The sequence below is a fragment of the Lepisma saccharinum genome, chromosome 13 (genome assembly GCF_977018435.1).
Source record: "Lepisma saccharinum chromosome 13, izLepSacc3.1, whole genome shotgun sequence".
NCBI lineage: Eukaryota > Metazoa > Arthropoda > Insecta > Zygentoma > Lepismatidae > Lepisma > Lepisma saccharinum.
The window spans coordinates 77,837,826-77,861,821 of record NC_139241.1 but is presented as its reverse complement, the minus strand read 5'-3'; the positions used below and the strand labels follow the sequence as shown (position 1 = coordinate 77,861,821).

Genomic DNA, 23,996 nt, shown 5'->3' with positions numbered 1-23,996 from the left:
ATTCAATCCATCAATCAAATCGTAATATTGAAAAATACCTTGGCATTGTTGTAGTGCACTATTAAAATAGAAACTGTTTGCATTTGGGGGAGCATATGATCTACATTCCATGATGTAGACAAATAGTGATAATTAGGGCCGGGACTTTGTTATATTTTTTCATTTGGCATCGGATCGATTATTGCGGTCAGATCTTTACATATCTGATGAATATGAGCCGAAATAGACGAACTTCATAAGGTATATTTTGACATATTTTAGCAATATCGCATTTTTACAACATATTTCTTCATTGTTATACAAATAAAACATATTTCTGTATAATTTTGTAATTATCTTGCACGTAATCGGTTATTTTATAATTTATTCTTTGTACCTTCAGCGCAACGCATAGTTCATATTATCTATGGCAGAAGAAAGGAAATTACGAATGAAGAAATTAAGATGTATTTCTTTTACCAATAACAATAATACCCTTTTTTTTTATTCTGCTGACAATTGACAGCAGTGCGAACATTATTGAGGAAAAATGTTCTGTCATTGTTGTGCGGGCACGAGAATCACCGGACAGGAGATAAACAAGTTTCAATTGTTTTAATTTCTTTACCTTTTTTTCGCTTCTCACAACAATCAGTCAGATTTACCAGAGCTGTAGTGAGCTGCCAACTGTACTATAGTTTCCAGAAATGAAATATTTTGAGTGTTTTCCCATTGCTTTCTTCTGTTAAAGAAATTTTTACTTCATTTAATAACTCATCCTGGTCGATATTTCCTGGAAGATTCCGACCTCATATAATGAGAAATTTGTAAGTACTATTGTGCATATTTTTGCTTTACTGGAAATATTTCTGCCATTTTCTGACATATTTTGAATTTTTCATGACATATTTTTCAATTTTTATGACTTTATTACATACATATTTTGCAGTTTTATAGGACATAAAGTCACGGGCCCTAGTGATAATTAAACGTATCGAAACACACCAACCCCCCCCTTAACCCCACGTTCAAGACCTGCCCCATATACATCATCTCCCCCACCCCACCCTCCAGATCCTTACCGCTGCTGGTGAGTTCACTTTTTACCCAAAGGCCACCTGCCACTCCTCCAACCTCATATACACCCTCATCTGCCAAATCTGTGTAAACTTCTACCTTGGAGAAACCTCTAACTCACTAAACTTCAGAATCAATAACCACCGATCCTCAACCCAAAACTCAGACCTCACTGTCGCCACCCACACCACCACATTCAATGACTGTTTTTTTTGTGGCTATAACCCTCTTATTTCCCACATGCACTTACCTCCTCCCGCAGGCGATGGTGTAGCTTGCATAATGAATGGTTAGAGAGGGGCGTACACTTGGACATATTTGTTAAATTTTCTGAGTATAAATGCTATTTAATGGACAACATTCTTACTTAATTTTTATTATTATTTTTTTACCTTCTTTATGTGTATATATATACCCATACATATATGAATGTAATTGTGTAAGATTGGATTCATTTTTATCCATGGTAATGTATAAGGATGACATATGTAACCTCTATTGTATTTTTTTTATATCTGAAAATGTGTATAAATATTATTTTTATGTGTATAAATCCTTAAATGTAAGACATTTACTGTGCACTGTAAAAGGGCAGATGCCTGTTGTGTGCAGGATAATAAATAAAATAAAATAAATAAACATATCAGACATGCATGCCACTACAGTGCCTTGCATACAAAAATATGTGTGTTTTATAATAAGACTGAAATGTGCTAAAATCTATGCATGATAGAAATGCAATAACAAAAACATGTAATTTGTCTGTCCACATACTTAAGTACTTTTCTTTAAATTTTGCAATATTTTAATTGAACATTAAAAAAATGCATGTGTACCCATGACCTAATTCAGTAATTTATATTTTTTGCTACAACAATTTTCATGCTAAATTCAACAGTTTTAATAACGAAATTCCACAATTTTTGCTTAGCAAAATGATGAGAAGGATAACAGAAAAAAATTAAAGTTTTTACAATGTTTATTTTACAACTCAGTCATTTTTAGGCACACTTGAAGTACAATTACCTAAGTATGTACAAAACACAGAACACACTACATTGACGGAATCTTTCAACAAATAACTAATTCTCCCTTCGAATTGTTACAAAACCGCGAGAGAAAAAAAAATGTACACATCTTTGTACATTCAGAGGATTTTTTTCTGAAAATATACACACAACATTCCTACTCTTCCAGTTTTGAAATGCCACATAATTCAATACAATAGTAAAAAATACAACTGAGTATGGTATGAAACAACAAAATTTATTTCTCAGCTCTAAATCCTCAAAAACCATTAATTCGTTTCAATGCAGGACAGAATGGAAACAAAACTGACTCATTCATTTTTTAGTTTCCTTGAACGAAATACGTAATGCAGGAAGTTAAATATATCCGTGTGAAATTTCTGGTGTCCAAATGAGAGAGAAATTTGTTGGCAGCTCTTGTTACATTTCATTGATTGACATTTCAGAAGTGTATTCTCTCAGATTGGTATGATATTGTTGTGAATCAGGAGGTGCAAATACAACTGTTGCAAAATATTTTCTTGGGAATTTATCTTCATTGTTTCTTGCACTGTATATAAAGTTGCAATGTCAAATTTCTGGAATTTAAAAAGTAGAGGTCCCTCTTCAGGATGAACAGTTTGCAGTGTGAATGAGAATATTAGATGCAGGGAGTCTACAGAGTTGTTCATAAATCCACGGAGTAACAAAAAATCACTTGTTTTTTGAGTTCTTGTTTCAAGTCCATTTTATGCACAGAAAGGCTAACCAGGACTGGACCTAAAGTAAAATCCGAACCACTATGTGCCTCCACCAGGCATGAAACAAAATCACAGTCATAGGTCTTGCAGCAAAAGAATGAAAAACTCATTAAGTTTCTGTAAAGACACTCACTTGCATGTAGATGACATTTCATACCTAAAAAAATCCACATTGGACATGATGAGCAGGTCACAATGAAGTTATGGTGGCCATACAAGGCACAGGACTTAACCCTATGCGACATTTATTGTGGAGATTTTTGAAAGATATTGACACTGAACAATCATGACATGGCCACAAACATATGGGACAAAATAAGAGCTACATCTTCGAAGGTTAATGGACTGAACATTTGTGAGGTACATAACGAACAACAACATGGGGAGTTTGGCATAACATGGTATCTATTACATTATTTGCAAGTGGTAAATTTATAAAATGTTTCACACAGTTATGAACAACCCTGTATATTGTGTTGATAATGAAAAAAATGAGAAGCTTGTTCAAAATGTCAAAACATTGATCTGATTGCTTAAAACATGATTGGATTCTGAAAGCATTTACTGATTTGCTTGTTTCTAGCTTTGTGATGGTCTTAAAAGTCTGTGAGATAGAACACACATTCTGGAACATACTTAAATGTATACTACATATGCTTGAAAGTTTCATTGCTAGCAGTTTGCTTCAATTTCCAATTTCTTCAATATACCAAGTGTCATATACAAATTAAGGAAGAAATAACTGTACATAAATACATTAATTACATGTGTCAATATTTAACAAACATCAATCTATGCAAATTGATATGCAGATAACAATTACACTGGATTAAAATCACTAATAAAAGTAAGAACTGTCTTATTACACTACACAAATTTCTTAAATTATTCTTTGTTGAATGTACTTCAATATCACATTTTTTAAGTTGCACTGTTCATTAGAATATTTTTGTTTTTCAAAACATGAAATTCAATAGGGGTGCTCATTGGTCAAATTTTCATAAATGAACCTATATATAGTGATTACATATGTAGCCAGTGGTTATTTACTAAACTCTCATCATCTTCTCTAAATTCCATTCTGTATTAGCAGGTTGAAATATGCCTCAATTTGCATAAAATCACTGTCCTTTGAATAAAATATCATTCCGATTTAGATTCAAATAACTTATATAAACACAAATAAATGTCATTCGTGTTTCAAGGCTGCCCAAGTATCTAGAGAAATACTTAAATTATTATGAAAATACAAGAAAAACATACAAACACAAGTAAAAAAAATGAGATTGCCAAATAAACAAAAAGACTCAATACAGGAAAAAACAACTCCTTGTCACTTTTATTTTCTTTTCTTGTGACAAAAAGTGACAATTGTTACATTGACAATGAAATATAGATTCTCTTTGCAAACAATAAATTTTCCACACACTATATTTGTTTTCAATTAGTCCATAACTTTGGTCCCATTATTAATTACATAAACTTGTTTCTGTTGAACAGACAATTAGAAAAGTATTTTGAAATTGTTGACATTACCATGTTTCTACCATCCTAAATTATTTTACATACATTAAAGTAGATTGTTTATTAGTTATAAACAACACAAAACACACGAACAGCACAATAAAAGACTATTCAAAAGTTTGGCCAAGCGTCCAACTCTCATATCGGAGTCATTATCAGGGCTGGTCGAGAGACGGTGAAGCTACTTCAACTCAGAGATGGAGTTGAAAGCTTGGACAAACTTTTAAAGTGTCCTTTATCCTGATGTTCGTGTGTCTTGCGTTGTTTCTAACTAGTATGTTGCCAGCACGTGACGTAAGAAGGTTTTTACTGTTGTTTATATTTCTGATAAATAGAGACATGAGTTTTAAGCCACATTAAGGTATGCAAAATAATGCAAGACTAGTACTTTACAATTGGGATGCTCTAACTTTGTAACAGGAAGTTTAATTCAATGGTAAATGCCTCTAAAATAACATGAGAATGAAAAGGAAATATAATCAATGGTCTTTGTGAATGAAACCAACTTTCTGTGAATCGTGACTACATACTACAGTCTGCACATTCGCAATTCCATCGCATTTCAGTGATGAAAGCATCATTTTGATGCCAATGCATCACTGCCTTTCGTTTTTTCATCGGTCTTCTTTCAAAATGGCGACAAAAAGTAAGGAAGCGGTAGTCTGGTTTCCCACGTGGCAACAAGAAGTGCACATAGCTTCTGCTACATGACTCGAGCTGCACTTGATGTAAAAGCAAGCAAAAGCATAGGAGTTTATCACCCAATAGAGGTAAGGACCACTCTTCGGAAGCAATATTTACATCACATGTGTCTTTTCCACTGCTTGTCTAACTGTGGCAAGAAATAGATCGAAAGTAAATGAGTTCATGATATATTGAACACAAAAAACTTAACATGTTGTTGCCATTAGTTAATAAAGACCACTCATCGCTAACGTTTTTAAAAAGCTAATCGCAACAATGATGACGATTAGATGGAACAAAGCATGATAGAACATGCATATCGTCCTTGCAAAAGTCATAAAATCACACAACCTAGAGTGTTCTCATGTCAGGCACCATTACAGCAGACTACAATTACCCACAATTCCTAAAATCCATCACGTTTATCAGCACCTACTAGTGGTGGAAGAGGTGGACTGCGATGGATCTATTGCTGAAGTCATCGATGAAATAACGAATGTGCAGTGACCATCTTTCTGTGAATGGTGGCACAGAGTCACCAGCCTAAGACACACACACACACATGCATCCATACACACATCGCTAGTCACTCTACCAGTCTGAAAAAGTTCTGAGAAACCATGACGAAAAATCATCACGAGAATAAACTGCTTTAATAGTAACATTTACTCTATTATTTTCTTATAGAGGGTAAAAAGCAAAAGAATTCTGGAAATTAGTAGTACTTCTAGCAGTTTATACACTAAATATCCTTTCTACTTTACAAGCTCGAACATCCCAACATGATACTATTATATCTTTCATTTACAATCATCAAGATATCTGATATTTCTAGGACAAAATTCTGCCAAATACTCCAAATATATCACACACCATTCTTCATTACGGTAATTTCATATTTTGTATTACCTAAAAAAAAGTTATTTTGCATAGACAAAATGGGAAAATAATATACATGGCCATAATATATTATTGTGACTTAAGTAATACACGTTTATGCAGAGCTGCCGTTAGCAAATGCGAGACCCTGTGTGAACTGTATCCACTAGGCCCTTATATCTTGAAAAGTGAAAATCCACAAAAGTTTCATTTCACCCAACATGGTTATTAGTATTGCATGCTGTTTTGTATACAAAGGAACCAGTTGTGAAAAAAAGTGCTCCCCTGTGCATAGCACCACGCCATGAAGGCGTATAGGGGGTGTGGGGGTAACGCCCCACACTTTCTTGATCCGGTCGTGAGTGGGGGTGATGTGATCAGCATCACGCCCCTGACCGCCTTTACCCCCCAGGGTTTCCCCCAGGTAACCATGTTATTCGACGCTGGGTGGGCGCCGGGGCCGCTTCCATCGTTAGAAAAGTTCCCGGATTTGAACCGGTTGTGAACCAGTGACAAAATTTGACACCGTGTAGAGACCATAAAGGTAAACAAATTCTTCTTGATAACTTCTTTTTCTACTTGAGGGCTTGTTTCGGCACTACAACTGCTCGGAAAACATGCTTTGTCATAAAGAGGTTTTCTCAGAATATCCTGATCATCAGGGATTTATGAGAGCGACGTTAGCTCTCGAAAGCTCAGAAGCCTATTTGGAAATCACCTGCCGATATCCAGAGAAAACCTCTTTCTTATTTGTTGGCAGGAAAACTTCAAGAATTATTGCATGTTTTATCATGTTTGTATGCCGGCATGCACTACAGATTCATTGTTGCCATGGATACTCATTCTTTCCACCAGATTATGATGTTAGTACTGCATGGAAACTGGATCACACTAGTAGAAGCTGAACAGCATTTACAGGCAGTAAAAACATTTCGAAATTGATTTTTAAAAACAAAACATACAGTCTTTTAGAATCCTGGTTCAAATCTACACACGAGGCCCACACTCCTAACAGCAGTTCTGAATTCATGTTGCATAAAGAACATGATACACTAACGAAACAGCAGATACAAAGGATAAAAAATAATATCCTGAAGGAAACACAACTGCAGTTCTCGTCACATACTGCATCGTACAAAAAATAGAACTTGTGATCAAAGGTCTGTTCTTTGGGAACAACTGATCACACATCATGTACAATAACTGTTCCCCAGAAAACACAAACGGTAGCTGTTCTTTTCGTTCACACCTATCCTTATCTTCAAACCGTGAACATCGCCTGCGCAGATATTGCGCTCGACGAAAGAACACATGGAAGTTCTGGCACTTTGAGCAATACGTTACGTATGACTAGATTGAAGGTCAGTGGTCTTGCCGGGGAACGACTACCCACCCGTCATTGCTGGTCGAAGTAGCTGCTCGATGCTGCATGATTTGGGCTGAATTAATCATCTCGAGTTGCTTTTCTAGATTCTGATGTAACTTCACCAGACTCTCCTGAAAAAAAAATATACATTGCATTACTTTAACAGTTTGCCTTACATATTTATTTTATAAAATGATTAAACCCACTCAACCGCAACCAACTCCCAAAAACAAGAATAAATGGTTCACCTTCTCGCATCCAACCACCTTCCAAAGCCCTTCTCCCCTGCAACATCCAAGTAGAGCACAAGCCAACTGCCAAAATAGCCGACAAACTAAACATAAATGATACTTCCTCCTCCCCTCAACCAGCCAGGTGTCTATGGAGTGTGAGTGCAAGGTTCATTACATCAGCAGATCAATCAAAGAATTCAACAGCACCTAACAGATGCAAAAAAAAGCTGAACCCACCACAGAACTTGCAAAACATAAAATACCAACAGCAATAAAAAAATAAAAATAAAAAAAAGTATATGTCAAAGACAAAGGGCACACAATCAGAGACACCAAATTCAAGGAAACTGATGCCATCATGCACTTTCAACCAGAAGTAAACATCGATAGTGGACAAGCACACCATGAGATTTCCATACTGAAGCAACTAACACCGGTGAACGACAAGGATGCAGGCAGATAGGTGACAACAGCGCACCTAGTGGCAATCGAGGAATAAAAAACAACAGAAACGTGCAACAAAGCAACAAGTTCCAACAAGGATGGTGCCAGTGGACACCGAAATTAATAGAACAAACTAAAAACAGCTTTGCGTAAACCATGAGTACTAAGTTTCACTGTTATTAAAATGATTATGTGATGGACTAAGTCATTCTGGAGATTCTCAGTCACTTGTTTCTCCAAATGCCCCAGAACCTATTCATACCCCAAATACTGTCACAAAGTTTGAGACCAAGCATTCTGAGTGTCATTTGTCATTCAGAATTCAGTAAAAGTAGAGGAAATGTTTTCTGTGAAGCATGGTCATTGAGTGGGGTGACAACAAAAGACATATGGCAGTGATAGGTCTTCAAAAGGCAGGCACAATCAGCATCCGAGATTTTCACAACCTGTAAGAAGCTGAAAATCAGCAAGATGTTTGTTTACAAGGTAGTTAATGTGTTCATTGAGACCAAGACTGCCGATGATCACCCAAGACAGGGATGTCCATGCATCATGAGGACCATGAAGTTGGTTAACCTCTAGCGTACTGGAGCCTCTCCCACCCCAATAAGGAGTGTTAAAGGAAAAATGAAATCGAAATTTTACAAACAAATTGGTATTTGGCATGCCCCTATGGTCACTACAATAGACCAAAGAGAATGAAAAACAAAAATGTAGTACGTAGCAGTGGTCCATTCCTACAACCACGCAAAGTTGCATTGAAAATAGGTTGATACTTCTTCGGAGGAAAAAATAATAACAAAATACAACAGTGGCAGTGTTGCCAGCTTACAGAAATAATTTCATTTCTCGTGTTGGCCTTATGGACCAAATTTGGAGGGAAGCATGACAAAACACCACTCTTTTAAGATATGCAATGCCCATCCCCAATTTTGAAAGTTGAGCATTCCCCCCTGGACCCCTAATTGTTGCACGTTGTTAAAATGTTATTTTGTTCTTGTAATTACATGCAAAAGTGAAATATATGAACAAAAGGTGGTGGTTGGGCAGTTATTGCCCATTTTATAAAAAAAAAAAAAAAAAAAAGAGAGAGAGAGAGAGAGAGAGAGAGAGAGAGAGAGAGAGAGAGAGAGATAGAGAGAGATAGAGAGATAGAGAGAGAGAGAGAGAGAGAGAGAGAGAGAGAGGTAGGTTGTGTATATGTTGTTTTGTTAATTTAATGTTACGTGTTAAAAGAGGACCATAAATTAAGAGTATTTGAAAATAAAATCCTCAGGAAAATATTTGGACCTAAAAGAGATCAGGAGACAGGTGAGTGGAGAAGGTTATATTATAGTTTAGAACTGCATAATTTTTATTCATGTCCAGATACTTTTAGAATAATTAAATCAAGAAGACATCATGGCATCTAAGACTTAGATGGGCAGGCCATGTGGCATGCATGGGAGAGGAAAGAAGAATTTACAGGATTCCTGTTGGGAAACCTGGTGGTAAAAGACCTGTAGGAAGGCCAAGACAAAGATGGAGGGATAACGTTGAGATGGATCTAAAGGAAATCGGTAAGGATGGAAAAGATTGGATTGATCTTGCCAAGGATATAGGGATATATGGAAGGCTTCTGTTGCTGCAGCCATAAACCTTCAGGTTTAAGAATGCTAGAGAGATAGTTAGTTAATCATGTTATCATATGTAGACAAATAAACAATAAAGTCAGAACTGAAATATCACATGTAGTGTTGAAGAAATGGCACGTGGAGGTAGTAGCATTTGCTGCTGGCCATCCTGTGCCCAATACATGCTGTGGTAGTATACGAGGTGTGGCAATAAAGTTTCCAGACTCATGCTGTAACTCTATTGAAAATAATCAGACAATCGAAATATTGTACCCTTCAATGTAGTCCCCTCCCCGATCCCTACCCCGCTCCATGACGATCTCCCACTGGTAGAAGCAGTTTTGCAGGTCATTTTCTGATATACTGTTCAAGAGTTGCGTCGCTTTGGCTTTCACCACGTCCAAAGACTCGAACCGGGTTCCTTTTATTGCAGACTTTTGGGAAGAGAAAAAGTCGCATGGGGCTAGGTCTGGCGAGTATGGTGGATATTCAAACACTACAATGTTGCGTTTCACCAAAAACTTTTGACAGATAGCACGTTGTGAATTGGCATGCTGTCCTGATGAAGAATCCATGAGCTTTTCTTCCACATGTCTGGTCTCCTTCTCACCCTTTCATGAAGAATCCCCAAAACATTCTTATAATATGACTGAATGACAGTCTGGCCTTCAGGCAACCAATCAACGACCAATTTTAGCGACCTTCTCGATACTTACTTGATTACTTACTGCTCGTGGATCGTCCCCGATGCCTTGTCTACCCTCTTTAAACTTCGAAAACTCGTGTGCGAAATAAGCACTGATCCCCACAAATTTCTTTCAACTAATTGTAAAATTCTAAGGCGGATTTCCTAAGTTTTGTGACATTAACACGTTGTTCCACTTTTGAACTTAATATGATTCCGACAGAGCTCAGATGCACAGTCCGCTTCTATCAAATGCTACAGCCAGACTGTTACAAGCATGTGCGTAAAAGTTTGTGCGCAGGCAGAGGATAGTCCACAGGTCAGCTGTTATCGACGTGACCTGAAATGAATAACAAAATCATTCCGTAAACTTTATTGACACACCTTGTATGCTACCAGCCATCCTGTGAAGCTTAATAAACAAACCAAACCTTTTCCCCTTCCAATTCCCGAAGCTCCTTCTGGTAGTTTTCTAAGTCTTGTTCATCCAGCTGACTTCGACCCTCTGCCTCACTTAGCTTATCTGCAAGTTCCCTCTTGCAACGATAAAGCAATGCGATTTCTGTCTGGACTTTCAGGTATTCCTGTGCCATCTGAAAATAAAGAAGCAACGTATAAAAAAAATGTATATTTGCATGAAGCAAATAGAGGATGTGGCATAAATGGGTTTATTTGATTTCGTTGGGAGAGTTTCTGTAATGGTATTGGCAACACTTATTGATTGTCATTTGCATCACCAGTGTATGCCATTTAGAGGCAAGAATCGCTGGAGCAGAGCTCATCGTGCTATAGCTGTGAGGGTATAAATGAAATAAATACATAAATAATAAATAAAAATGACAAAATTGTTGCCACTGCAAGATGAGATTATCAACATTATTTTAATCTTGGGAGACAAGAACAATGTACAATGTACAATGAACAATGCAATCAGGATGTGCCAGAAAAAAAATTGAAGCTACAAGAAGTGCACTGAAGCAGAAATATTTCTATTCACACGTTGTAATGTGCTATTGACAATTTCAATCGCAGATTGAACACGTATCATTAACAAAATGGTGATCATCTGCAGGATGTAATTTTCAACACATTAACGAGACTGTGAGTGTACATATCTTGGAAATGGCAATGTGTAATGGTATAGTTGACGTGTTTGTATTTTTTTTAAAATAAAATGTAGCATTAAGTTTCGATGCATTTAAAAAAGCCAAATTTTATGCCACACCCTTTACATAGCATGTTCTTGTTGATTTAATACAGTGGAACCACAATTTAATGTTCCTGGGTTTTATTTTTTCCCACAGTATTCACAAGACAATGCTTAGCACTGAGAGGCCATATTGCGGGAGCAAAAGTTGCAAAAAATGGAACACTGCTACAGCATTCCAAATTTTGAAAACATAAATCTGTTTATAATTATCTCCAGAGGATTAATGTGAATCTTTGTGTGGTTCAGGGGTGCCCACAGGGGGGATTCATGACATGCCTGCATCATGGAAATTTTTGGGGGGAGGGACAAAATTTTATAGTTTAGCTACCAATTGTATATATCTTCACACAAAAATGGGAGGATCGTTTCGTTTGATTGACTTGTTATTGATTTTTAGGTATGGCTATTAGTTTTACTTCCTACCTGTGGGTGATCGCGACAATTGTGTTGAAATGAAACACCACCTTTTATGGCTTTAGAATCTGTTTGAAAGGAAGGGGGGGGGCATGCTGTTCACATTAATACAAGGTTAGTCAAGCAGAAACATTATTAAGAATAAATTTGATTCAGTACATTAACAATGGCAGTGAGCCTGAGGAGTTGTGCACGTTTTATGTTAACAAACATGAAGTGAGCCGTGCATTTTCTTTTTTAGTCTTTTAATTTCAACTGCAATGAAAGTATTCAAATTTCATGCACCTTTCAATTGTTGGCATCTCAGCCAGTGGTAAATTGTCCAGTGTTTCTTTGTTTCTTGTATGTGTTCCTGTGCTACGGCTGACTAGATACTTGTAGCATACATAGTGTCAGCTTTCGTTGTCTAAAGCTTATGTATTTCGAAAATTTATTTTCTTAAGAAATGAAATCAAATTATCAACAAACAAAAATCAATTACTGCATGTTTATCAAAACTTATTTGTGTGTGGAGAGCAGGTTGATGAACAATTTTGATGAACGATTTTGGGGGGATGCATTCTCGCCCTTGGGGGGGCTGGTGTGGTTTGAGTGTTGCCTAGTGTGATGGTTCCATATCACCTTCAGCCTATTGTCTATGACAGATATCTAGACAATAGCAAAGAATTCAAAGATTCACTTAAATGCTCTACAAGGATTTCTAAACACATCTTATGTTCTTGAATTATATCATCATACAGGTTTTTCTTCAAAAGACTTTCCTGGCATAGGCGAAGACGTAGTGCAGCCTGAAGTGGATAGTCTTTGCCAGTGGCGTAGCATGGACATTTCGGGTGGGAACGCCAAGTCCGAAGGAAGGGTCGGCCCTTTCTTGCTCAATAATTTACTTATGGTATTAGTCGCCACAGATATTGTTTATTTGCCTGAAGTCAGCTGGGTTTTCAATAAAACATCATCCATGCATGTTTTAGCTAGAAAATTAAATACCTCACTATGCCACAAATGTTTTGAACTCTGGTGTTTTATACCTTTTTTCATACCTTTCTGCATGACGAAGTCATTGAAAACCTACCTGAATCACAAGCGCCTCTGTACAACACTAGACGTCATTGTTGTGGATGATCCAACTACTGATTGATTTGGTTTATTTTACTTCGCTTTTCTACCACTTTTGGTTAATTGCGAATATGAATATGAGTGATGATATTGATGAAGGGACACTGACAAAGAACACCCGTGCTCACGCCGGGATTCGAACCAGGGACCTCTGTCGTCTTGGCGCACTGTGAAAAGCAGAGTGGATGATCCAAATATCGTACACTCTACTGACGTAACAGTGCCGATTAGTAATTCAGACCACTGTTTGTTACATCTTGAGAATGCTGATAAACATTTTAAAATAATTTTGTCCTGAGACCATTCGATGTTAAGAGTTTTCAAATGAATGCTAAACATTTCCATTGACACAATATTAAGTAGTTAGATAATAATGAAAAAATTTTTTTTAAAAAATTAATAGTTTTGCAGGTTAAGTGGTAGAGCAGCCACAGGCTGAATTTCTACCACGAGGACTTCACCAACTTACTTGACAAAAACTGTGTTGATCTTCTAGTTTCTAATGCACATCGCTGTTCGTGCGATAAATCATACAATGCAGTGGCCATTAAGAAGAAGTATATTTGAGATTGGTAAAGTTACGTCAGTCAATATTGCGTATTGTAGCATCACATAGCACAAGTTGCATGAGCGCGAAGAGCGAAGAACCGGGTAGGAATTCTACTGCTGTCGTCTGCTTCAGAAGGTAGGAAGGGTCACATGAACCAATCACGGTAGACCTCTCTGCTCCGTACGCTGGCGTAAGAGAGAGCATTTACTCGCATGCTGTAGAAATCGAAGCTTTCCCTCCGGAAAGGCAGCAAGGAATATAGAGTCCTGTACGCCGAACCTGCTTGGCGTCCGGCCGGGAAAGGCATTGAAAAGAGATGCTAGAACGAGTGTTGCAAGCGGATCGCGAAAAATAGCTATTATAATGCCATGAAGGTCAAACATATATGAAATTAGTCACGTTTTACTTTATAATCACAGCATTTAAGCATTTTTGAAATTTTAAATCTGGGAACGCCGGGCGTACGGGCGTACTATAACGCTACGCCACTGGTCTTTGCATGTCTGAGGTGGGAAGTGTTACCGAGTACTTTTTCACTGAATTTTATCTTTAACCTTCCGTAACTTAGTGCTGCCTATTTTAAAATTTTGAATTCTTTCCCTGGCCAGTGCAATAATGGGCGGGAAAGCCCTACATAACCTATCTACACTATTAATGCGTAAACACAGAGATGTTCGCTCCTTTCTTCTGGCTTGCTTTCAGTTGCTTACACGACTTCGAAGCCATCAGTCACCCTTAGGCAGCACCCGTACTAGTACTAGCAGGTATCAATAAATATATTCCAACTCATATTTTTCCAATACCAATTGCACTAGTGGCATCGGTATTGTCTCAACGATAACATCACGTATGACTTTTAGTTGTCTTGAATATAAGCTGTAAGCCATCTTCTTCGTTCAGTGCACATAAAGAAATCAAATTATTCACACATCTAACATGTTAATTCATAATTGGGAAAAGAGAGACGAGGTAGTATATAAATACGGAGAGAAAAAACAGCTTCGCAGATAAAAGTGAGTACTAGTTTCTCCGTATTTATAAACATGTTAAGTCGTTGATTGCTTTCTTGTTGAGAGTATAAAAAAAAAAATCTCACATACATTTGAATGGATACATTAAGAACCCTATTACACAATAATGTTTGCACTGTCCATGAGAAGAACTTACTCGATTGTGTTCGTCAAATATCCTTTTGGATTCTTGGCATGTAGGCACTGGATTGATGGGATGCAGTCTACGGTCCAGGAACATGTATGCTTTTTCCAGCACATCAGGTGAATTATCTCCTGTTCCACCTGCAAGAGAAGAGAAATGATCCTTTAATACACGGAATATTAACGCAGAATATGACATAACCTCGTTCACTATGGTACAAGGTGTGGCAATGAATTTGGAAATTTTGCAATCTTGGATATATTTAGTTTCTTCTCAGAGGTAAAACAGGACTACCGCCATCTTGCAGACCGAGATTTACAATTCAGTTATGAAGGAGTTGCAGGATGGGGCAAGGCACACGTTCACTGTAAATTATTTCTTTGTCATATCTCTTAGAAAATATATTTTAAATACCTAGTTACCATGCCAGCATGCGGTCACTTTTTCAAATAAATCGAAGTGTAAGGATTATATTTTCTTTTGGTACATATTCAATGAATAAAGTAGTTCAATTTGTCTTAATTATGTCTGTTTTGTGTGTATTATTTCGTCTTAAGGGCAGGGGGAACAGTTTGTGTCCAGCCAGACGTGAGGACCCTAAACTACTCATCCCCCAACAACCTTTTTCCATGACGAGCTGGGGAAACTGTGCACTGGATGGTCGTAGGAGGAGGAGAAATCTTAGCATTACACTTAAGGGAGTATTATTTTACTTGTTCTCTCAGGAATATCAAACTTCGGATGGAACAGAAAAACACATGAACCAAAAGAGGACAGGTTAAAGATTTTATTAGCAGGTGGAAAAGTCGAAACTTCCATTTCATTAGCCGTAAGTTAAAGTTGTTGCATTTTTCCTCCATAAGGAATACATGGGATTCTGAAAATCCTTAACATATTTTTCAAACATCATGTCTATCTTAATAACAAACTTTAAAAAATGCTTCCACTTGCAACATGGGGATAAATTCATACTCTCTTGTTCACCATTTCCCTTTTTTCTTTTAAAGTAGCAGTGCACATTCCGACGATATGGAAATAAATGCACGCCTGGTGCAAAACTGTCACTCTTCACCTTAAGTTAAAATCAGCCGAATCATTTGGAGTTTCAACTTGCCAATTCACGCCGCACATAGTGTTAGTAGGGCCGTTATAATTAAAATAGGATTGTTTGAGAATTGTAGAACATTACATTTAGTGTTCGGAGGAGTTGCGGCAACAAAGTCCAAGTGACAACACACTCAATGACAGAAAAAGCACAGAGTTAGAACAAACATCATGTAGTTCAACATCCGGTATTAATTCTTCATGTAGTACCTGTATTCCTAGTTGGTCCAAATGTTCTCCATTAAATATTTGTATTTTTTCTTCCAATTCTTCTTCTCTTAACACCTATGTACGAGGGTCACTATTTATATTTTGAGCCTAACAATGAAAAAACAGGAATTTGGCATTGAAAACTGCTTTATTGTTTTTCGAAGTATTCTCCTTTATGGTCAATACACTTTTGCATTCGTTCAAACCATTTGTCAAAGCAGTTTTTCCAATCTTCTGGAGACACCTCCATAATATGGTTTTTGAACGCATCAACGGCGTCTTCCGCCAACGAAAATCGTTGTCCACGCAATTTATTCTTGACATTCGGGAACAAGAAGAAGTCATTGGGTGCCAAATCAGGACTGTACGGCGGATGACACATCAATTCGATTTTTTGACTGTTCATAAAGTCGGTTGTTAGACGAGATGTGTGACAGCTGGCATTGTCTTGATGAAGAATGATCCGACGGCGTTTGTTTGTTTTCCGTATTTGACCGAAGACCTCTGGCAAACAAATTGTTGTGTACCATTCAGAGTTGACCGTTCTACGTTCCTCTAAAGACACAGTTGCCACATGACCAGTTTTCCCGAAAAAACAGGCGACCATTTGTTTCGATGTGCTTCGAGCGCGGACAACTTTTGTTGGATTGGGTTCATCTTGAAACACCCATACGGTCGACTGCTGTTTACGTTCCGGCTCATATGCATATATCCATGATTCGTCACCTGTTACAATCTTATATACGTCTTTTGAAGCACCACGATTGTATTTATTGAGCATTTGTTTGCACCAATTGACGCGAGCGTCTTTTTGAGTTTTTGTCAAATTGTGTGGGATCCAACGAGAACATACCTTACTCACAGCTAAATGATCATGTAATATTTTATATATGCTGGTGGAACTAATGCCTATGGTTGCCTCAATCTCACAGTATGTCACATGACGATCTTGCAGTATTAGGTTTTGCACAGCATCAATGTTTTCTTGAACAACAACTGATTTTGGACGACCTTCGCGAATCTCGTCGGTGAGCGAATGGCGGCCACGATTAAATTCGTTATACCAGCGTTTCACGGTGGCAAAGGATGGGGCTTCATCGCCAAATGTGGAAGTAAGTTGATCGATGCACTCTTGTCTTGATAATCCACGTCGAAAATCGTGCAAAATCATCGCACGAAAATGTTCGCGAGTTAATTCCATTTTATTGTTGTCGCGCAATCTCCAAGGCAACATAAACAACACAAATCAAGCTATTGACAAAACATTTGAAGTACGTTATGGTCAATAATGCCAGACGATTCCGTGCAAACGTCAAATCGCGCCTAACTTCAATCAGTGTTGCCAAGGCTCAAAATATAAATAGTGACCCTCGTACAAGTAACAATATGTCTTATAAATTGTTAGGTTCACTATATGCTCAGACAAGACAATCGGGACTGTAACTGCAGTTTATAGGTAGAGTGGGATCCAAACCATTGTGCAATATGCCTCCATCAGGGATTGAACCCAGGACCTCTTGATTACAAGGTGACATAATTACCACTACACCATCTGAGAGATCCTATCCAGTAGAGTTTAAATTTGGTACTTTTACAATATTATACTTTTGAGAAAGAGTTTGATTTGTATAACAAGTTTCACGTGCCTCCCTGATGCTGTAGTGGTTACGTATCACCTTGTAATCAAGATGTCCTAGGTTAGAGAGTCGGTGGAAATACACAGTGGTTTGGACCCCACTTTAACTGTAGGTCCAGTCCCGATTAGCCTATCTGTGTAAGAAGTAGACTTAAAAAAAAACTCGTACAAAATAATTTGCTCTCCTTATCTCCTCTTCGATGACATCTTCTGGACAAAAGAACTGATAGTGGTAAGTGCGAATCTGTGCTGCATGGTTGCATAATTGCAGGGTAGACAATTCTGTTTCAAGATGGCTCATAGCGTCGAAACGATGCTTCAAAGAGTGAAACTTTTCCAAGAAGAGTTGCTCACTTTGATGTCATTGACAGGTTGTGGTTATCTGCTATTGTTGTGCAGAGGCATTCTTGGGGAGTAATGGGGGAACAATGCCCCCCCCCCCCCCTAGGGCTCGAAATAGTATTTTTTTATGAAACGGAACTTTCCTTAACGTGCTGTTGTCTGGGTTTTTGTTCCCGATTACGACAGTAACGAGATGGAACGGACAGGTTTCAGACATTCACGAACCGGAATGCTGGTTCTCTCCGGTCCACTTCGACCCCTGCTTTTAGCACACCTATCTCTGAAGTTGAGATTGTTTTCGAAAGGTCTGAAAGCAGGCTTGAAATACGGGCTTGTCGGAAGTGACGTCACCTAGTACAGTTCGAAAGCGCCAAGAACAGAAGTACTCAAGTGCACAGCTCGCAGCACAGATGGTTGCTGACTAGGTCATGTGATTTTCGCACTCGTTGTTCATTTGTTTAAAATCACGGAGGTAGAAAGCCAACAACACAGGTTAAATATATGTTATGGGTCATCAAGTTGTTGCTTAAAGTTCTTCTAATATGTGGAAATGTATGTGTAAGAAAATTTGGAAATGCTACGTGATTTCTAAGGTGAAAATCAAATGTGTTTAAAAGGCGGGGAAAACAACGACTACTCAGTTTTATTTACTGGTCGTATTTGGCGCTGCAGTCGAAGTGTAATTCGAAAGATTTTCGCTTCCAGTCGAAGGCTTCAAGACCACTGGGGTACACAAGGGGGAAACTGATGGGGCTACAGTCATCAGCGAAATTGTGACAAAATCAACATTTTTCAAATGAAAGCAAAGAACTCGGGGGGGGGGGGACTAAGTGATAAATGAAAACCCATTAAAAATGACTCTCAATTAACGATTTTGTCTTAAGAACTTTAAAATCGTAGGTTAAAATTTCTAATTACGAAATATATTGTGTATTCCCCTCTTCACTGGTGTACGCAGAGGGGGCTGAAGGGGACACGGCCACCTCCGAAACTTTGAGAAAATTAATACTTTCAAATAAAAGGAGTGACGAACTCTGGGAAAAACCAGTAGGAAATGCAAACTCGCATTAAAATGACCTTCGATCATGGGCGTCCGGAAGGGGGGCAAGGTAGGGCCGTGGCCCCCCCTGGAAAATGAATGTCTACCTAAAAATTATATATTTCACACATAATTTCATTTCAGGCACAGTAATTATTATAAATTCATTGAAGAAACATGATAATTTCTGACTGAAATAGTGTTTTTTGAGGAGGCATCACTATTTTGGGGGAAAATATGCATCCTTTGACCCCCCTGGAAAAAATAGCTTGCTTGCCCTCCCTGGAAAAAATCCTGCGGACGTCCATACCTCCGAATGCCATTTTTGAGAGGGGAAAGTTATATAATTTACGAAATATGTTATTGCGTATGAAAGCAGTTATGCACTATTCACGTTCACAATTCCAGCCCCTCGGGGGGAAAAAAAAACATCCCGCGTACGATAGAGTTCAAGACTGAACATTCTTCAAGGATGTTCGCTTCAAGAACGGTCCTGCACCTTTCGGACACACGAAAGCTTACTTACTCAGGAGAATCCAGCAACATCTCATGGTCTCGCAAGTGCGGTGGGTCTGTGTCTCGCACATCGAGGCGAGATTTCGTCTCCTGGAGGAAAAAAAGACACACGCACGCACAATGTCCTCTCTCGTCTTCGAGAAGCACTCTCCGATTCGTGCACACAGGGGGACCACGAAGAGCGACTGCACGGCCGAAACGCTCGCTAAACAAACTGTCTAAATCTGGAGCGGTGACTCAGCACAACAACCGTCGTTTTTAAGGGGGGCGTCTAAAAATGAGCCTCGCCGACAGTGGTGCCAAATCAGGACCGAATAAAAGCGCCGAATTTAGTAAAAAAAAATACCGTTGACAGCTCAATTGTAGCAATTACTTCCCAATGAAAAACATGTTCGTAAAGCAAGAATTAGCAGTACTGTGTACAGTGCAATACAATTGTACAATTAATTAGAAAAGTTTTCCACCTTCACTAAAAAGAATCAAAAGCTAATTACACGAAGAGACAGAAAATTTAAGCAAAAACAATCCAGTAATGTCGGTCGAACTGCACCTTGCTATTTATTTGATTTGAGTTTTGTTATTTAGCGTCGCCTTTCTTCCACTTTTCGCTAATCGCGACGATGAGGATGAGTGCTAATAATATAATTAAAGCGATGAAGGGACACTTAAATAGAACACACCCATGCCCAAACTGGGCTTTGAACCTGGAGCACCTGGCGTCGAGGCGCCCAGGGCTAACCACTCGGCCACGGAGGTCGGCGGAAAGCTCGAACGAGACCGAGATTCTCTGGCTATAAGTTCCGTTCTCGTCTCGAGTTTCACACGACCGTCTCTGTATCATTCGTAGTACGAATGTAATTGGTGGGCATTTGTGTTTAGAACGTTGCAACCGCAAAGGCATGGATACGAGGGTGAATCTGTGTAGAACAAAAAAGAGCACGATCTGGTTCCAGAAGAGCTGAGTTGGCAACAGTGCTCCCCCTTCATGCGGACGCGGCGAACCCTGGTTAACACCGAGAGAGGCGACGACAACGTCCACCACAGAAAGCTTGGATGCTGGGTATCCCCACTAGGATGCGGATTTTTGTCTGTCCTTTTTTAATATCTTAGCATGAAAAACAAAGATCCAAATTCGTTTCATGTTTCGAGCTTGATAGTGAAATTTAAAAGTGACTAAAATGCCTATTTGGCATAATCTTGCATTGAAATGACTTTTGGGGGTATTCCTGCTGGTGTAGTGGTAACGTCGTTGCCTCGTAACCCAGGAGTCCCGGGTTCGATCGTGGAGGCACATTACACAGTGGATCATATCCCACTTTAAAGAACTGTAGGTCCAGTCCCGATTACCCTATTTCTGCATAAAGTGGACTTAAAACAAAAGTTCATTCATTCAAAATGCCTTTTTTCCCATACTCCAGCTTTATTTCGCTACTACATGGTAGCGTCGTCGCCTTGTAATCAAGGGGTCCCGGGTTCGATACTCGCTGGAGGCACATAGTGGTTCGGATCCCACTTTAAACTGTAGGTCCAGTCTCAATTAGCCTTACTGTGCATAAAGGAGACTTAAAACACCAATTCTAACCTAACCAACCAATTATTTCGCTACTACAGCTCTCGATAAAGGTTTTTGTGTCTCTTCATCATTGATGGCAGCAGCGGCGTTCAAGTTGATGCTTACGCACCCTTGTGTTCAAGTTAAGGCTCCCTTTCCGCACCCCCTAATTATGTCAATAGTAATAAAAATCATAAATAAATATAAAACCGCTTTACATATCTGCTCTCATTTCCAGTGCCTTTGGGTGATTTGTTGTTCAAGTCCACTTTATGCACAGTAAGGTTAATTGGGACTAGACCTAGAGTTTAAAGGGGGATCCGAACACTGTGTGCCTCTACCGAGTATCGAACCCGGGAACCCTTGATTACAAGGCGTCTTTCCAGTGGCGATATTTATGTCCAAAATGTAGAATAGAATATAATTTATTTTATCCAGTATCGGTTAGCTTCTGTGTGATGTAATTATCGATTTACAATCACTGTTAAAATTCATGAGATTTCGGACAGTTTCAGATACCACGCTCAACAGTCAGTGATGGAAGTAGCGTGAATTATCAACATTAATAAAATGCGTGTGCAAATCTTGCAGTGCATTCAAAATCCACATGCGTCAAACTTCAATCAGCTATCCTGAAAAGTCAGTGCAAATGGACAGACGACGAAATAGTATTCAGCCGGCGATATGCTAAAAGTAGGCAAACGCCATGTTCTAAATGAGTTTCTAAGAACTAAATACTTTTTTGATTTGATTTTCGTTATTTAGCGCAGCTTTTTTTCCACATACGGGTAATGGCGACATAGAGTATGATGAAACTGAACTGCCGTCGTAGCGCCCTGTGCTAACCACTCCACCTACGAGGAATTTCGGTTTCATGGAATTAACCTTAAGCTGACCTGTACCCCCTCCTCCCCCCTCCCGGCCTGCTCCTCTTGGAAATGACCGGTAAACAAATTTAACCAGGCATGGTCGGTTCGGAAGCTGTAGCCAGCATCTCTGGCGTATCCCGCGAGCACAGAAATCGGATGACGTTGAATTCCTAGAAGGGTCCCTTGAACAGCTGTTCCTGTGCTTGCGATGCATCCTTCCCATCTGCGTCAGCGTCGTATGGATTAGGATGAGACCAGGGGCGTGCCGGGGAAACGGTACGGGGTGCATAGTTCCGTCTCGTATCGTGAATGCCTCGTCTGGGCTCAATTGATTGCTTTGGTGCTTTTGAGTCCACTTTATGCACAGTAAAGCTAATCGGGATTGGGCCTACAGTTTAAAGTGAGATCCGAACCACTATGTGCCTTCACGGGGTATCGAACCCGGGACCTCTTGATTAGAGTCCAGCGCAGATATTTCTGCCGTGCGATGCGCGAAACAACTAAAGAAGCAGTGTTGCTAATGGAGCAGATAGAAAAATCGCTGCAGTGCGCCGATGCACAGCTGTTACGTACAACAATAAAATTAGAGAATTCAGGTCTATCTAACGTTGAGTTTTAAACGTCATGCATTATACCAGGACTAGGATTAATATGTACTAACAAGTGGCTTTGTATGTAGCTACATACATATGGACTAAAAATTCGCAAAATATGAACTAACACATAAGTAAAATTACCAAAAATGCTGCAAAGACGACTTCTTCATACGATTCCTTATTTGAGTGATTTCAAACAAAATAAAAAAAATATATATATTATTTTTCATTGCATTAATGCACTGGTGGCGTTCTAACTTTTCACTCCCAAACCCCGTATACACTGGTATGGAACTGCAACGGCAGATAACAACATGCCAACGTGTTAAACCGCTACAATTGCACCATAACACTCCTCCTCAAGCAGTATTATTATTTCCTCTCTGAGATCGGCGACAGTCGGTTGCCTTTGTTGTACATTTACAAAGGATGCCGGCTTCCACAACAATAACAAGTACATATACTGCCACTAGACGATAAGCTGCGCGGCTTTTTATTTTGTTATGAACCAGGGCCGGCGCTAGTCATTTTGCCTCCCTGGGAGGTGGCGGCAGATGCCGCTCTATTTCGACCCCCCCCCCCCCCCGGTCATTACGCAGCAACGGAAAATTGAAAATCAATATATTCCTAACTAAAACATCAAAATATAAAATAAATAATGAGACTTCTTATGCTATTTCAATACTATTCAGCGCAAAAGAATATCTCGCTCGATCACAGTTTTCAATAGGCTTATTTTTTTCTTCTCTTCAAATTTTGCCGCTCTGGGCGATGGCACGGTTCGCCCTCCCCTTCCGCCGGCCCTGCTATGAACTTGGTCACCCATCAAAGCATGGCAATTTTAACACAGAAAACAATATGTATCGCATTAAGCAGCAAAAATGACAGCCTCCTCTATGCAATTTCTACAAGAACACGTGCCGGAGCCAGAGTTGAAATGATGTTGGAGCCACATAATTTATTTATTTTGAATAATTCCAAAATTATGAAATATGAACAATTTGTGAATTAAACCTGTTGAAATATGTAAAATTAAGTATATTTTCCTTAAATATGTAAAAGTAAGTATTTATTAAAGTTAGAAATATGGAAAAATATTGACAATAAAATGTACCTTAAATCACTACAAACAGTACTATTCGCACAGATATCACAAAATTTCAGCGATATTTCGTCAAACTAAAAGTATGTAATTTACCTATAAATCCTAGCCCTGATTATAACCAGTAGATAACATTGAACACAGCTATGGGTTCGGTAAATTGTCTACAGTTCAGAAAAAAACAAAACAACTGGGAACTTACCTCCAGTTATTCAGAAGAGAGTAGTTCCTCAATTCCTAATAAATCCTCGGTGTCGGTGTCGGTGGAATCGGACCCTACATGGATGACGAGAGGGGCAGCCGCCTCCTCGTAGTCGTCTATTAATCCCTCAT

The 23,996-nt window shown here is 38.8% G+C and overlaps 1 protein-coding gene across 1 annotated transcript in view; it reads right to left on the bottom strand.

Annotated features, from left to right (window-relative positions):
* Positions 1–2,017: 2,017 nt before the first annotated feature.
* LOC145997441 (mitogen-activated protein kinase kinase kinase 7-like) overlaps positions 2,018–23,996 on the bottom strand; it is a 168,843-nt gene continuing 146,864 nt past the window's right edge. The window contains exons 11-13 of the mRNA XM_083134484.1: positions 14,710–14,837; positions 10,684–10,845; positions 2,018–7,408 (exon numbers count right to left, since the gene is read on the bottom strand). Of these exons, the coding sequence (XP_082990610.1) occupies positions 7,274–7,408; positions 10,684–10,845; positions 14,710–14,837 (425 nt within the window). The 3' untranslated portion in view covers positions 2,018–7,273. The remainder of the gene's footprint in view (positions 7,409–10,683; positions 10,846–14,709; positions 14,838–23,996) is intronic.